This window comes from Sus scrofa, chromosome 14, assembly GCF_054392235.1.
Source record: "Sus scrofa isolate SSC_HxYL_T2T_F1_AM1 chromosome 14, Sscrofa_HxYL_maternal_Yorkshire_Landrace_v2.0, whole genome shotgun sequence".
Taxonomy (NCBI): domain Eukaryota; kingdom Metazoa; phylum Chordata; class Mammalia; order Artiodactyla; family Suidae; genus Sus; species Sus scrofa.
Window position 1 is genome coordinate 125,726,194 of NC_139396.1, and position 14,910 is coordinate 125,741,103.

A 14,910-nucleotide genomic window follows, 5' to 3' on the forward strand; every position below is an offset into this window, starting at 1 on the left:
ATATTTTTAATCAGGTTGTTTTTGTTGCTCTTGAGTTGTGGGTTTTTTTTTTTTTTATGTGGTTTAGGTGTTAACCTCTTATCAGATATGTTATTTGCAAATATTTTCTCCCATTCTGTGAGTTCCCTTTTCACTCTGGTGATAGTGTCCCTTGCTGCACGAAAGTTTTAAATTTTGACATAGTCCAAAGGAAGACATTTTTTAAAGTATCATGATGGGAGATGTGTAAGAAAAGACGAAATGGGAGTTCCTGTTGTAGCACAGTGCAAACAAATCCGCCTAGGAATGATGAGGTTATGGGTTCAGTCCCTGAGCTCACTAAGTGGTTGAAGGATCCTAGTGTTGCTGTGGCTGTGGCATAGGCTGGCAGCTGTAGCTCTGATTTGACCCCCAGCCTGGGAACCTCCATATGTTGCAGGTGTGGCCCAAAAAAAAAGCAAAAAAAAAAAAAAAAAGAATCGTATGTCTTAATATTGGTTTTAAAAATAATCATGTTTGCATCAGTGATCCAACAGGCCTGTTTGGACTCATACCTATACTACCTAATAGTTTAGAATGGGGTAAACATTCTTGATGATTTCAGGGATTGACTGCTTGGTGTCCTGCCCTGGGTGAATCTGACAAAGGAAAAAATCTTACCATAAGGAACAGCCTATGTAGCACCTCCTTTTCTTCCTCTCCTAGAGCAGCACCTGACCCATCAATCTTCTATGGTGACAGGGATGAGGGTATGGGACCTCTTGCCTCTCAGTTTCTTAAGTCTCCGTAATTCTTCCTGCATGTAAAATCAGCTCTGCACAATTTAACACTCAAATTTTCTTCGGTTCATGTATATTAGTTTAATCTCCCAAATCATATTGTAAGACTTTTAGACAAGGATAATTTTCTGACTTCTATTGTACCTAATATAGTGCTCAATGCAAAAAGTTGATTGCTCAAAATCTCGTACATTGCTGGTAGGAGTAAAAAATGATACAAATCATTTTAGAAAACTATTTGACTTTTTTTTTTTTTTTTTTTTTTTTGTCTTTTTAGGGCTGCACCCATGGCATATGGAAGTTCCCAGGCTAGGAGTCTAATCGGAGCTGTAGCTGCTGGCCTACACCACAGCCACAGCAGTGCCAGATCCAAGCCACGTCTGTGACCTACACCAGCACTCACGGCAATGCCGGATCCTTAACCCACTGAGCAAGGCCAGGGATCGAACCGAAAACCTCATGGTTCCTAGTCAGATTCATTTCTGATGCACCATGATGGGAACTCCAACATTTTATTATTAAGTCAGTATACACCTACTCTGTGATCCAAGTATTCAGCTCCTCAGTATTTATCCAATGTAAAGGAATATATATGACCACAAAAAGAATGTTCATAACATTTTATTCATAGTAGTTCCAAAATGAAAACAACTCAATTATTCATCAAGTGAATCAGCATACAAGTTGTGATATGATCCGTCTTTTATTCAACAATAAAAAGGAATAACTACTGCAACGTGCAACAATGTACATTAACCTCAAAATCATAATGTTGAGCAAATAAAGCCAGACACAAAAGAGCCCATATTGTATTTGTAGAAAAACAAATTTATACAAAATTGGAGGAAAGTTCTGCATCTATGTAAAGTCCTGGAGCAAACAAAATTAATCGATAGTGGAAAAAAATCAGAACAAGGCTGCCTCTGGGCTATGAGTGGGGCTTTTATTGACCAAGAGGAGATAGAAGAAAACTTTCTAGGGTTATGGCAATATACTATATCTTGGTAGAGCCTTGGGTTAGACTTAAGATTTGTGTATTTCACTGTAGGAAAACTTTACCCCCCAAATCCCAAAATCTGGAGTTCTTTTTGTGGCTCAACTGTAACAAACCTGACTAGTATCCATGAGGACACGGGTTCAATCCCTGGCCCTGCTCAGTCGGTTAAGGATCTGGCGTTGCAGTGAGATGTGATGTAGGTTGCAGATGTGGCTCAGATCTAGAGTTGCTGTGGCTAGGGCGTAGGCTGGCAGCTGCAGCTCTGATTCCACGTCTAGCCTGGGAATTTCCATATCCCACAGGTATAGCCCTTAAAAAAAAAAAAAATCCCAAACCTGTAAACAATGATTAAACGCAAGTTAATGATATCCATTCTGAAGTGTTTAGGGGTGAAATGCACTAATATTTATAACTTATTCTGAAATATGCTAAAAAATTAATATGAGTGCTATGAATAGGAGGAAATGAATAGTAAAGTTATGTGATAAAGCAAGCATAGTAAAATACTAATCATAGAATCTAGGTGAGTGTTCACTGCATAAGTTTCTTCAACTTTTCTGTATTTTTTATTTTTTATTGTGCCATCTTTTTTTTAATAATGATTTTTTAATCTTTTTTATCTTTTCTATTATAACTGGTTTACAGTGTTCTGTCAATTTTCTACTGTACAGCAAGGTGCCCCAGTTACACATACATGTATACATTCTTTTTTTCTCACATTATCAAAATTTTTTCATAGTGAATATGAGAACAAATGGAAAATAAACTTTTAAAATTATATTACTATTATTCAGAATTAATAAATAATAATACCATATTTGTATTCCACAATTTTTTTTTTTTTTTTTGTCTTTTGCCTTTTCTAGGGCCACTCCCGTGGCATGTGGAGGTTCCCAGGCTAGGGGTCGAATCGGAGCTGTAGCCACCGGCCTACGCCTGAGCCACAGCAACACAGGATCTGAGCCGCATCTGCGACCTACACCACAGCTCATGGCAATGCTGGATCCTTAACCCACTGAGCAAGGCAAGGGATCGAACCCGCAACCTCATGGTTCCTAGTCAGATTCGTTAACCACCGCGGCACAACGCCACAACGGGAACTCCTGTATTCCACAATATTTTTAAGAAAAAATAAAACATACCTTTTCCATTTGATTGTATATCTCAAATCCCATTTTCCTCCCTATCCCACTCCCACCCAGGGGGAATCATCATTTTATCATTAGTTTGGAGTGTATCCTTTCAACCCACTTGTAGTAATTTTATACTTGTGCATATGTAGGTAAAACTAATGTCAAGTACAATCATTGTAGCTTCATTTATAATAATGAAAACACTGGAAAAACAAAGAAAATGAAAAAATTATAAATTTTTATACGATGAAATAGATCTTGGAAAGTATGTTAATTAATTAAAAACAAGCTTATAAGTTATACTTTTTATTGTTTATGGATACACATTAATGTATTGCGTGTGTGATGATAAATGATAAAAAAAAACATGGACAGGAAGTATACCCATAAACTTCAAAATAACATTGATTTCTGGGAAGATAGGGAGGGAAATGGGATTATAAAGGAGTAAAAGGAGTTCTGCTGTGGCTCAGCAGATTAAGAATCCTGTGCTGCCACTGCTGTGGCTCTGGTCGCTGCTGTGGCACAGGTTTGATCCCAGCCCTGGAAATTCCGCATGCCATGAGCAAGGCCAAAAAAAGAAAAAAGAAAAAGAAAGAAAGGAATAAAAGACCTTGGTTACACTCTTAATTTTTTTGAAAATTTATTCGAAGCAAATATGGTAACATTTGTTAAACCTGAGTGGGGAGTACATACATTGATTTTATTCTCTATTTTTTTTTTCTGTATGTTGGAAATAATTCATAATTTCAAAATACATATAGTTTTGCTTTGTGAATATGGTTTTTGGAATTTACAGAAATTGTATGATCCTGTAAATATTGTTCTCCATCATACTTTTAAAATTCAATTTATGGTTTTGGGCTTCATCCATATTGGGACATGCTGATCTGTTAATTTACTTCACTGCTCTTGGAACCTGATCATATGACTCTATTACATTTAATTTGTCCATCACTCTATGATGGACATTTAGGTCATTTTACAGGTTTTCGAGATGGTGAATAGTGCTGCAATGGACACCCTGGTAGAGATCTCCTTGTGTACAGGAATTCTTCCTAGAGCAGTGGTCTTTAAACTGGAGTAAACGTGCCTCTGAGAATACCAAAAACTTTTTAAGTGTTTAGGCCTAAGTTAATTTAAACAAAACAATACTCTAGAATTCCCTTGTGGCACAGCAGATTAATCATCCAGTATTGTCACTTTGGTGGCTCAGGTTGCTGCTGTGATACAGGTTCTATCCCTGGCCCGGGAATGTCCACATGCTGGGGGCATGGCCAAAAAAACTAAACAAACAAACAAACAAACAAAAAAACAAGTGATCACTTCACACCCATTCAATGGCTACTATCAAACAAAAAACAGGAAATAAAATAACAAATGTTGGCAGAGAAATCAGAACCCTTATGCACTGTTGGTGGAAATGTAAAATGATAAAGCCACTAGTGGAAAACAGTTTAGTGGTTATTTTAAAAACATTTTTTTTAAAAAAGAAAACAATTCAATTTCAAGATCCTTAATCTCCATGTACATGTTTTTCTCCATATGTTTATTGCAACTACAGTCCTGGGTATGAACCTGTGGTCGGGGTTCTATGCTGGTTCTCCTTTTCCTCATCCTTTCACAATTGTTCTCTCACCTGACTATAGAAACTCACCATTCTCATGCATATCAAATTCCATTTGAGATTTTATATATAAAATTGAACATATATGCATTTTTTTTGTTTTTTTTTCTATTTCTTGGGCCGCTCCCACGGCACGTGGAGGTTCCCAGGCTAGGGGTCCAATCGGAGCTGTAGCCACCGGCCTACGCCAGAGCCACAGCAATGCAGGATCCGAGCCGCATCTGTGACCTACACCACAGATCACGGCAACGCCGGATTGTTAACCCACTGAGCAAGCGCAGGGACCGAACCCGCAACCTCATGGTTCCTAGTCAGATTCGTTAACCACTGCACCACGAAGGGAACTCCTGAACATATATGCATTTTATATTAACTTTTCATTTTTAAAATTTAATCTGTTAATCCATCTAAAATTTGCTTTGTGTTTAGCATGAGGCAACAATGTAATTGTAGATCTAGTGACTTTGATATGAAAGTCTAAATAATATAACTGGACAGCCTATACTTTTATATTCATATCAAATCTCTTTGATCATATGAGTATAAAGTTATTGGAAGTATCATTCTACTATTTCTTAGAATCCCTTGCAGTTATGGTGGCCATCTGTCACAGTTCTGGCCATGAGAAATAAGTCTGTTAAGAATTAGTGGGAAGATTTTTGCTTTCTTGAGACAAGCACTACTCCTCTTCCTTTTCCTTCTTTTTGATTTTTGTTTGTTTGGTTTTGGTTTCGTTTGTTTCTTTTTCTTTTTACAGCCACACCTGCACCATATGGAAGTTCCTAGGTGAGGTGTTGGAGCTGCAGCTGTGGCCTACACCACAGCCACACCTATACCACAACTTGCGGCAATGGCAGATCCTTAGCCCACTGATCAAGGCCAGAGTTCAAACCTGCATCCTCTCAGACACTATATTGGGTTCTTAACCAACTGAGCCATAATGGAAACTCCTCTTTCTCCTTCTTTTTGGATGTATGATGCCTGGAGGTGAAGGAGGCATCTAACTCTCCCAGTAAAATTTGTGTCTTAGAGGAAGCTGACCCCATTCTCATCTCCTGGATAATCCTGTTCCCAAAGTTTGGTTTAGTTATGAGTATGAACCAATTCTGTATACTTGGTGAAGTTTGCTATCACCTTCTGGGAAAGTTCTTCCCTGCTCTTAAAGGAGACTCAGGGAAAGCCAGTCTTACTTAACCCCCTTCCCTTGGATGTTTCATTTTGTAATATAGAAGTTTTACAGTTTAATGGGTTCATGTTTATCTAATTTTTCCTCAACAGTAAATGTTTTTTGTGCATTAAGAAATCCTTTTCTCCTATGAGATAAAAATATTTTTTCAATATAGTCTCCTAATAGTTTTAGTGTTGGGTTTTCAATTTTAGAACTTCGGGCCACCTGAGATTTATTTTGGGATACAATATGAGGTAGGGATTTGATTTTCCCCTCTGCATAGAGAGCCAATTGTCCTATAGTCTTTGTTTAATCATTATTTCTTTTGCCGTTGGTTTTTGAAGCCATGCTTCTGGTGATAAAAATAATAGCTAGGAGTTCCCGCTGTGGCTCAGTGGGTTAAGAATCCAACCGGTATCCATGAGGATGTGAGTTTGATCCCTGGCCTTGCTCAGTGGGTTAGGGATTTGGCATTGCCATGAGCTGCTGTGTAGGTTGCAGATGCAGCTTGGATCCCACATTGCTGTGGCTGTGGTGTAGGCCGGCATCTGCAGCTTGGATTCCACCCCTAGCCTGGGAACTTTCATATGTCACAGGTGCAGCCCTAAAAAGAAAAAAAAGAAAAAAGAAAAAAAAAAGCTAAAATTTATTTAGCATTTAGGTTTGGTTTGTTTGTTTGTTTTTTTTTTTTTGGTTTTTTGCCATTTCTTGGGCCGCTCCCACGGTATATGGAGGTTCCCAGGCTAGGGGTCTAACCGGAGCTGTAGCTGCCAGCCTACGCCAGAGCCACAGCAACTCGGGATCCGAGCTGCATCTGCGACCTACACCACAGCTCACGGCAACACCAGGATCGTTAACCCACTGATCAAGGCCAGGGATCGAACCCGCAACCTCATGGTTCCTAGTCGGATTCGTTAACCACTGCGCCATGATGGGAACTCCAGCATTTAGTATTTTTAAAGTGTATTGTGTATAAACACATTTGATTCTTAAACAACTTTGTAAAGACAGGTTCATAATCCCCTATTTGCAGAATCTTAAAAGGTCTGAAAATAAGAATTTTAAAAAATTCATTTGGTAGGAAAACCTAACCTAAGCTGCCATGCAGCTATTTACAGTCTCTTATTTAGTTCCCTTAGAATGACTAATCATACATTTTGCTACAGAACAAAAAATTTATTTGATTATGGGGTGCTGCCCTAGAAGATGTTGGGGTGAAACATAATACAAGGTATCTAAATGGGATTACTTTCCAAATCTAAAGAAAGCTAAATTCAGAAAATCATCCAACCAGGGTCTCAGATAAGGGTTGTGTACCAGTACTATTATTATCCCCCTTTCACTGATGAGGATATGGAAATGTAGAAGTGATTTGCTTAAGGTTACATAGTTAAAAAAAAGAACACAATGTAGCTAATAATGTTTTTTGAGTGCTTGTTTTTGTAGTCACTTGGTTAAATGCTTTAAGTTCATCACCTTATTTAATCCTTACCACAACTATGAGGTACTGTTATTGTCCTCATTTCTCAAAAGGAACTGAAGCTTAGAAAGGTTACACAACTCCCCCTGGACACACAACTTTTAAGCGCGGTGAGGAAGGATTTAAAAACAAGTCATTCTTGGAGTTCCCTTGAGATGCAGTGTGTTAAGGATCCAGCATTGCCACTGCAGCAGCTGGGGTCATTGCTGGGGAGTGGGTTTGATCCCTGGCCTAGGAACTTGCACATGCTGTGGGTGCGGCCAAAAACAAAACAAAACAAAACAAAAAGCGCCCCCCCCAAATAACCCAAAGTCATTCTGACTTCAATATATTTGATTATTATACCATACCTTACCAAGGTATAACACGAGCTTTCCTCTATTCTATATGTCATTTAGAACTATATATCTGATTATCTCCTGGATATTACAGTATCCCCCCCTCTTTTTGGCTGCCACATGGCACATGGAATTCCCAGGGCAGGGATCAGATCTGAGCCACAGTTGCCGCCTGAGCTGAAGCAGTGGCCACACAGGATCCTTTAACCCACCATGCTAGACGGGGAATCAAACCCACATCCTGGTGCCACAGTGACACCACTGATCTGTTGTGCCACAGCAGAAACTCCAGAGTATTTTTTTTTAATTTTTTTATGGCTTCACTGGAGGCACATAGAAGTTTCCAGGCAAGGAATTTTATTTTATGTATGTATTTATTTATTTATTTAGTTTATTTATTTATTGTCTTTTTAGGGCCGAAGCCAAGGCATATGGAGGTTCCCAGGCTAGGACTGAATCAGAGCTACAGCTGCCAGCCTACACCACAGCCACAGCAAAATGGGATACTAGTCAGGTTCCTTTTCACTGTACCACAACGGAAACTCCTGGTTTATTCTGAAGCCCTCATTTCTAGTATGAGGTGTTTAGCATGTGGTGGGTACTTAATTTTGGCTGAATAAATGAATATAGTGTGTAATCAGTAAATGTACCTGCTTGTTAGTTTCAGTGGTGGTAGATGAACTGAGAAGGCAGGTGGGAGGAGGCTGTGATATGCCAAGATATTAGAACATCAGTTTGGAATTCCCACTGTGGCACAGTGGAAACTAATCTGACTAGGAATCATGAGGTTGCAGGTTTGATCCCTGGCCTCGCTCAGTGGGTTAAGGATCCGGTGTTGCTGTGAGCTGTGGTGTAGGTCACAGACATGGCTCAGATCTTGTGTTGCTGAGGCTGACAGCTGTGGCTCCAATTTGACCCCTAGCCTGGGAACCTCCATATGTCGTGGGTGTGGCCCTAAAAAGGAGAAAAAGAAAAAAAGAAAAAAGAACATCAGCTTAATCAGATTTTTGTCTAATTGCATAAACAGTGCCTAACAGAGTGTCTGGTATAGAGCAGGGACCAAACTAATATTTGCTGAGTGAATGAAGAGTAAATATTATTACTAGCTTGGATGTCAGGCAAATTACCAACTTAGTTTTCCCACCTATAAAGTGAACATTAATACTTTCTTTACAGGATTGGCCTACAAATTATGTGAGATAACGCATGCCAAATGATTAGCACACAGTAGGTTCTTAAGTTAGTTTCTTTCCCTTTATGGTCTATAAACTCTTGTAAACTCTTGTAGATACATGACATCATTTTATTCCTATAGTAATTCTCATTAGCTTCATTTTACAGATGAGAAAGACTCAGGGATTGAGGCATAGCCTCTTCAGGTAATGAGTAGTCAATGGACAAGTTTTATGACACGATAAAAGCAGTGTTTCTTGAAGACTAATCTGTTGGAGGCCTGAAAGATTAGCTCAATTGAAGAAGTTGGAAAAATATCCCTTTGACAATTATTATAAAAATCAGGTTTAAGATAAGGGCCTGCACCAGGTGACAGAGAAATGTTTAAAAGACTAATAAGTTAAGCAATTGAATAGATGCATAAGCAAATAAATATAAACATAAATGGCTGAGAATTTTCAAATCTGATGAGAAAATGACGGGACCAAAAAGAGAAACAATTAGGAAACCAAACTTGGCAAAATGGCTGGCAGAAGACCTTTCCTCCAGTGCCCATGCAGAACATATGGCAGGAATATGGCAAACATTTGGGCCGTGTCTTCAGAAGTACCTTCGCAGATCTTTCTGGATTTCACCCTTCCCTCTGGCACTGCCACCCGGACTAGAGAGTTCTCTGGTCCTTCGGATCCTGCTTTCTCTAGGAAAATCCGGTGGGACAAAAATGGGGCTGGAGGAATCAGAAACATAGGTTTTGAACTTCCAGAACCCGGGCTACAGAGTCTTTTTTCCTTTTTTAGAAAATTAAGGGGACTCTTACTTCTCCTCTCCTGCCTCCTCTGAAGACTAACAATCCCCTTCTGATGGGCACCACGAGCTAGTTCGCAGGCGCGCGCCGCCGGGGGAAGCCTCTCGCACTCCTTTGGCTCAGCGGCCAAGCGGAAACCCTCGCGGGGGCTGACGTCACTTCCGGCGCGCTGACGCTCAGTCCGGCGTGCCGACGCCTACGTCAGCAAAGAGCGGGGCTGGGGGCACCCGGTTTGAAGTCGTGCGGGTCGGAGGACTGCCGCCTCCGACTCGGTCTCAGACCTTTGCGCCCCGGCCGCGGTGGGTACGAGCTCGGGTAGGCGGCGGGGCAGATGCCCGAGGGCCCGCGCCAGGACGCCCCTCGCCGCACTGGCCGCTCCCTTTTGCTTCGGGGCCTGGGCCTGCGCCGCTCTGCTCTCTGGAAACTAGCGCCTCCGCGGCGCCGCGGGTCGCTCGCGGCGAGCTCCGAACCGCCGGCGCCCGGCCATGGCGGTCTCCAGGTAAGTCTAGCTCTTCCCGAGCCGACGGTAAATCGGCCCGGCCGAGGCACAGTCTCCTCTCGGTGCACCCACTCCTAGAAAGGAGCGGTTCCCATTGTCACTGGGCTCGGGCGCCTTCCTCCCCACACTCAGGAGTTTTCCCCTTGGTCTGCGAGGGTTTTGGCTCTGGTTACTTCTCCTAAATCGGTTAAAAAAACGTCTCTTTCTTGTTGAATACAGCCTTTGGCACGTTAGAGCTAGTTTTTCTCTTTCCTCACCATGTTTCTCATCTGTGGTTTCTCTTCCCTCTTTCAGTTCTAGGAGAGTCTCTTCTCTTTCATAGTATTCTAAGGCCGATCCCTAACCTCCATTTCACGGGAAAACTTGGTAGTAACTGTCGACGTCGGGGACGTTTGAGTTACTATTATCCAAATGACCTTTTAATTATGTGAAAATTTTTTCTTTACGTCTTTAGGGATATGTTCTTTCCTTGGGACTTTTTTTTTACAATACAAAATAATTCTTCCTTTTGTTTGGCAGTACCTACTCGATCGTCAGCGTTGTAATCTGTAGCAAATTACTGAATCGGCATCATCTTCTTAACCAAGGCGCGAAAGATGGATCGCAAATCTTAAATTATTTTAAAGTGATGCCCATCAGTAGCAAAGTCTAGGAAAACTGTAGGAAAACCAGCAAGACATTTATTTGTATAGCTATAGGAGGAACTTCTTTCCTCCAGTATTAAAGAATGGTGGGAATACATTTTGGCAGAGGCTCGATGTTAGTGGGCATATGGACATGTAAATAGGGGATAGTCTTTCTCAGAGCAGTCAGAAAGATTGAGCAAGTTTATTGTTAGTTTTCATGAGTAGTTTTCTACCACATAGACTGAAGGGGGAAATGATGACAGTTCAGAAAACATCGTTTTTATTCATTTTTCATAGTTGAGCACATTCCTATTTTGCAAGTGAAAAGATAACCCATCCCTTGCATACTCTCCAGATAAATTATGAAAGAGCGTGTGGGAAAAACACATGAGAATTGGGTTGCAAGATAACTGTAGCAGGGGCATCCAAGTTTTATTTCATAGATTAGTTGAATTCATTAATGTGAGGAGGTTCTTATTTTGTGATTTATAAAAATACCTTGAGAGAATACAAGTAATGTTTTCAGTTTTTGCAAATACAGGAAGGTGTATATTTTAATTGGTTGCCTATAATGTGAATATATAGATATATATGTTATAAACACATTGATACATAAACTTAATATGGAATTCTGTTTATAAGATGATACAGTGTTTAAAGGAATGAGCAGCTCTTGAAATTTCTTTCTTGTGCAGATTGAATATTTTCGTAGTACTAGATGTAGTGACAAAATGAAAGTTGTATAGCAACAAAATGAAAGTTTAGGAGTTCCCGTCATGGCTCATGGGAAATGAATCTGACTAGGATCCATGAGGACACAGGTCCGATCGCTGGCCTCGCTCAGTGGGTAAAGGATCCGGCGCTGGTGTGAGTTGTAGTGTAAGTCATAGACTTGGCTTGAATCTGGCATTGCTGCGTCTGTGGTGTAGGCCAGCGGCTACAGCTGCAATTGGACCACTAGCTTGGAACCTCCATATGCCGCAGGTGCAGCCCTAAAAAAAAAAAAAAAAAAAAAAAAAGCCAAAAAAAAAAAAAAGAGTTTAAAGAGTGCCTAATCTGCTTCTGCTTCTATTTGCAGAAGTTTAGAAACCTGAATTACTGAATGAATGAGTGGGTTTTGAAAGCAGCTGCTTTATATTCTTGACATTGGATTTCAAAGGGTAGTACTCTTTTTTCTGTAGATCTTTTTTATTTAGCTTGCCAAAATTATATTAAATTCTACCTTAAAAAGAAAGCCTGTCATGGTTTTATAAAAGAGCTGGTCCTGTGCTTATTTTGGTAATATAATAGGTTCAAGGAAAACACTTCTGAGACACTTTCTGGTTTGGGGATAACTGCCAGGCCTTGACTTTTTCATCTGAAGATTCACTTTGAATAGCAAACTTTAATTTTAAGCAGGCTTTCTCCATGCACTGAGCACATGTCTTTATTAGCTAAATTTCCTTTCTCCTGTTGGTGTGGAATACAGACTCATTTTAATATTTTATTACATAACAGATGGAAGATGGTTTAAGAGATAAGTATCAGATTTGCTTGAATCAAATCTAAAGTATTTTTTGCACTGTTTATTTTGGTGTGCATGCATAACTGAAAAGAAACTGCTATTTTTAGAACCTTGTAAATATTTCCGATAGAAGGGAAATAGTAAGTTTGGATTGTCAGATTCTGAAATCTAGAAATAATATTTGACTCCTTCCGTTCCTTCCCTTCAGTCTAGCCATTCCTTAAATCTAATCCTGCTAGTTCTACCTTTTTTTTTTTTTTTTAATGGCTTCACTCGCAGCATATGGAAGTTCCCAGGCTAGCGGTCCAGTTGGAGATGTAGCCACTGGCCTACACTGCAGCCACAGCAACACCGGATTTGAGCTGCATCTGTGATCTACACCACAGTTCATGGCAATGCTGGATCCTTAACCCACTAAGGGAGGCCAGGAATTGATGCTGCGTCCTCCTGGATGCTAGTTGGATTTGTTTCCGCTGAGCAAAGATGGGAGCTCCTGATTCTACCTTTCTAATCTTTCTCTGGCCAACATTTTTTCTTTCCCTACCAGTTACCACAGTCCTACTCCATACCACCCTCTTCTCTAATCCAAAGTATCTGTGACAGTGACAATCCACTCTTCCTGCCTCCCATGCATCTCTTTTCTAGTTTATTCTTCTCTTTATTATTTGTTAACATGCAAATTTTAATGTGGCCTTTTTTTCTGCTTAAAATCCTTTAGTTGTTTTCTGTTGCTTTAGGATAAAGTCCAGATTCTGTAACAAATACATCTTTTTTTTTTATTTTAATGATTTTTATTTTTTCTGTTATAGTTGGTTTACAGTGTTCTGTCAGTTTTTGGGTTTTTTGTTTGTTTGTTTGTTTGTTTTTGTCTTTTTGTCTTTTTTTAGGGCTGCACCTGAGGCATATGGAGGTTCCCAGGCTAGGGGTCCAATCAGAGCTATAGCTGCTGGCCTATGCCACAGCCACAGCAACTCAGGATCCAAGCTTTGTCTGTAGCCTACACCACAGCCCATGGCAACACCACATCCTTAACCGACTGATTGAGGCCAGGGATTGAACCCACGTCCTCATGGATGCTAGTCGGGTTTGCTAACCGCTGAGCCACGATGGGAACTCCTGTCAATTTTCTGCTGTACAGCAGAGTGACCCAGTCACACATGCATATATAAATATATTTATATATATTCTTTTTATCATATTATCTTCTATCATGTTCCTTCACAAGTGACTAGATATAGATCCTGTGCTATACAGCAGGATCTCATTGCTTATCCACTCTAAATGCAATAATTTGCGTCTCTTAACCCCAGACTCCCAGTACTTTCCACTTCCTCCCCCTCCCTCTTGGTACCACAGTTTGTTCTCCAAGTCCATGAGTTTCTTTTCTGTGGAACAGTTCATTTGTGACATAGGTGATATCGTGTGGTATTTGTCTCTTTCTGACTTACTTCACTTAGGATGAGAGTCTCTAGTTTCATCCATGTTGCTGCAAATGGGATTATTTTGTCATTTTCATAACAAACACATCTTACAGATCATTTGTGATTGGGTTTCTGCTTTACCTTTTTAGCTTCATATAGTGTCAGGTTCCCTGCATCTCTGTGTCCCTCTTCTCCTACCCCTCCCCTTCATTCCAAATCTGTGTTCTCACCTCCCAGTCTTTATCCCAGTAACATTTTTCTTGCTTCCCCCTCCACCCTAACCTTTCTCTCAAGTCTGGCTAATTCCAACCTTAGTTTTTAGGTCTAAGCCCTAATCCTATACATATATCACTTTTTGGGGGAAGCCTTTTTTGCTTTTATTTCATCTGAACTATTTGCACCAATGTGTACTCCTGTCATTCATATTTATTGTACTTTGTAAGTGATTGTTTAATTGTTCTCTCCTCTGCTTGAGTTGACATAAACTCTGTGAGAGAAGGGAATGTCTTTGATCTTTCTATCCGAAGGAGAGTGCTTGGTTCCTAGTGCGGCCTTATTATGTTTCTAAAAAGTGAATAAATGAGTGATTTTGTTTTAATGTCTGTCATAATTTTCCTGTAATTTATGTATAGAGAGTATTTCCAGTGTTTCCTGGTAGGTGCTTCTGAGTTTTATAGTTTTCCCTTAGGGAGAAAAACTTTCATTATAGCTTTGTATATTGGTCAGAATTACAATTTTATTTTTATTTATTTATTTTTGTCTTTTTGCCTTTTCTAGGTCTGCTTCCCACAGCATATGGAGGTTCCCAGGCTAGGGGTCAAATTGGAGCTGTAACCACCAGCCTACGCCAGAGCCACAGCAACACAGGATCTGAGCCGCGTCTGTGACCTACATCACAGCTCATGGCAACGCCAGATCCTTACCCCACTGAGCAAGGCCAGGGATCGAACCCACAACCTCATGGTTCCTAGTCAGATTCGTTAACCACTGTGCCATGACGGGAACTCCAGAATTACAATTTTAAAAACATAGTAAATATTGTCAGAATTATTTTTATGTTTATAAACTAATGCAATTCAATGATGTGTGGTCTTTTATAATGCAAATTGGATATCATGTAACCTTGCAGTTTGTGTAATCAAAATTTTTAGACCCTGCTTAAAAGTTTTATAAAGACCTAGGTTTTTGTTTTTTGGTTTCTTATGGCTACACCTATGGCATATGCACGTTCCCAGGCCAGGGGTCAGATTGGTGCAGCAGCTTCAGCCTACCTATGCCATAGCCACAGCAATACCACATCTGAGCCACATCTTTGTAGCATCTATGTAGCAGCTTGTGGCAACGCCAGATCCTTAACCCACTGAGTGAGGCCAGGGATCAA

The 14,910-nt window shown here is 40.2% G+C and overlaps 1 protein-coding gene and 1 long non-coding RNA gene across 5 annotated transcripts in view; one reads left to right on the forward strand and one right to left on the reverse strand.

Annotated features, from left to right (window-relative positions):
- Positions 1 to 8,733: 8,733 nt before the first annotated feature.
- On the reverse strand, positions 8,734 to 9,621 carry LOC146396982 (uncharacterized). Its single transcript, XR_014826620.1, has 2 exons — positions 9,492 to 9,621; positions 8,734 to 9,401 (listed from the first exon to the last, which is right to left on the reverse strand). It is a non-coding gene; the product is annotated as an uncharacterized LOC146396982 (long non-coding RNA).
- An 83-nt stretch (positions 9,622 to 9,704) lies between these two features.
- The window catches only part of BTAF1 (B-TFIID TATA-box binding protein associated factor 1), a 109,842-nt gene continuing 104,636 nt past the window's right edge, over positions 9,705 to 14,910 (forward strand). For all 4 annotated transcript variants that reach the window (XR_014826618.1, XR_014826619.1, XM_003359291.6 and 1 more), the window contains exon 1: positions 9,705 to 9,978. Coding sequence is in view for 1 of the 4 variants with exons in the window: in XM_003359291.6 (XP_003359339.3) it covers positions 9,965 to 9,978 (14 nt within the window). In the remaining 3 variants the exon portion in view is untranslated. The remainder of the gene's footprint in view (positions 9,979 to 14,910) is intronic.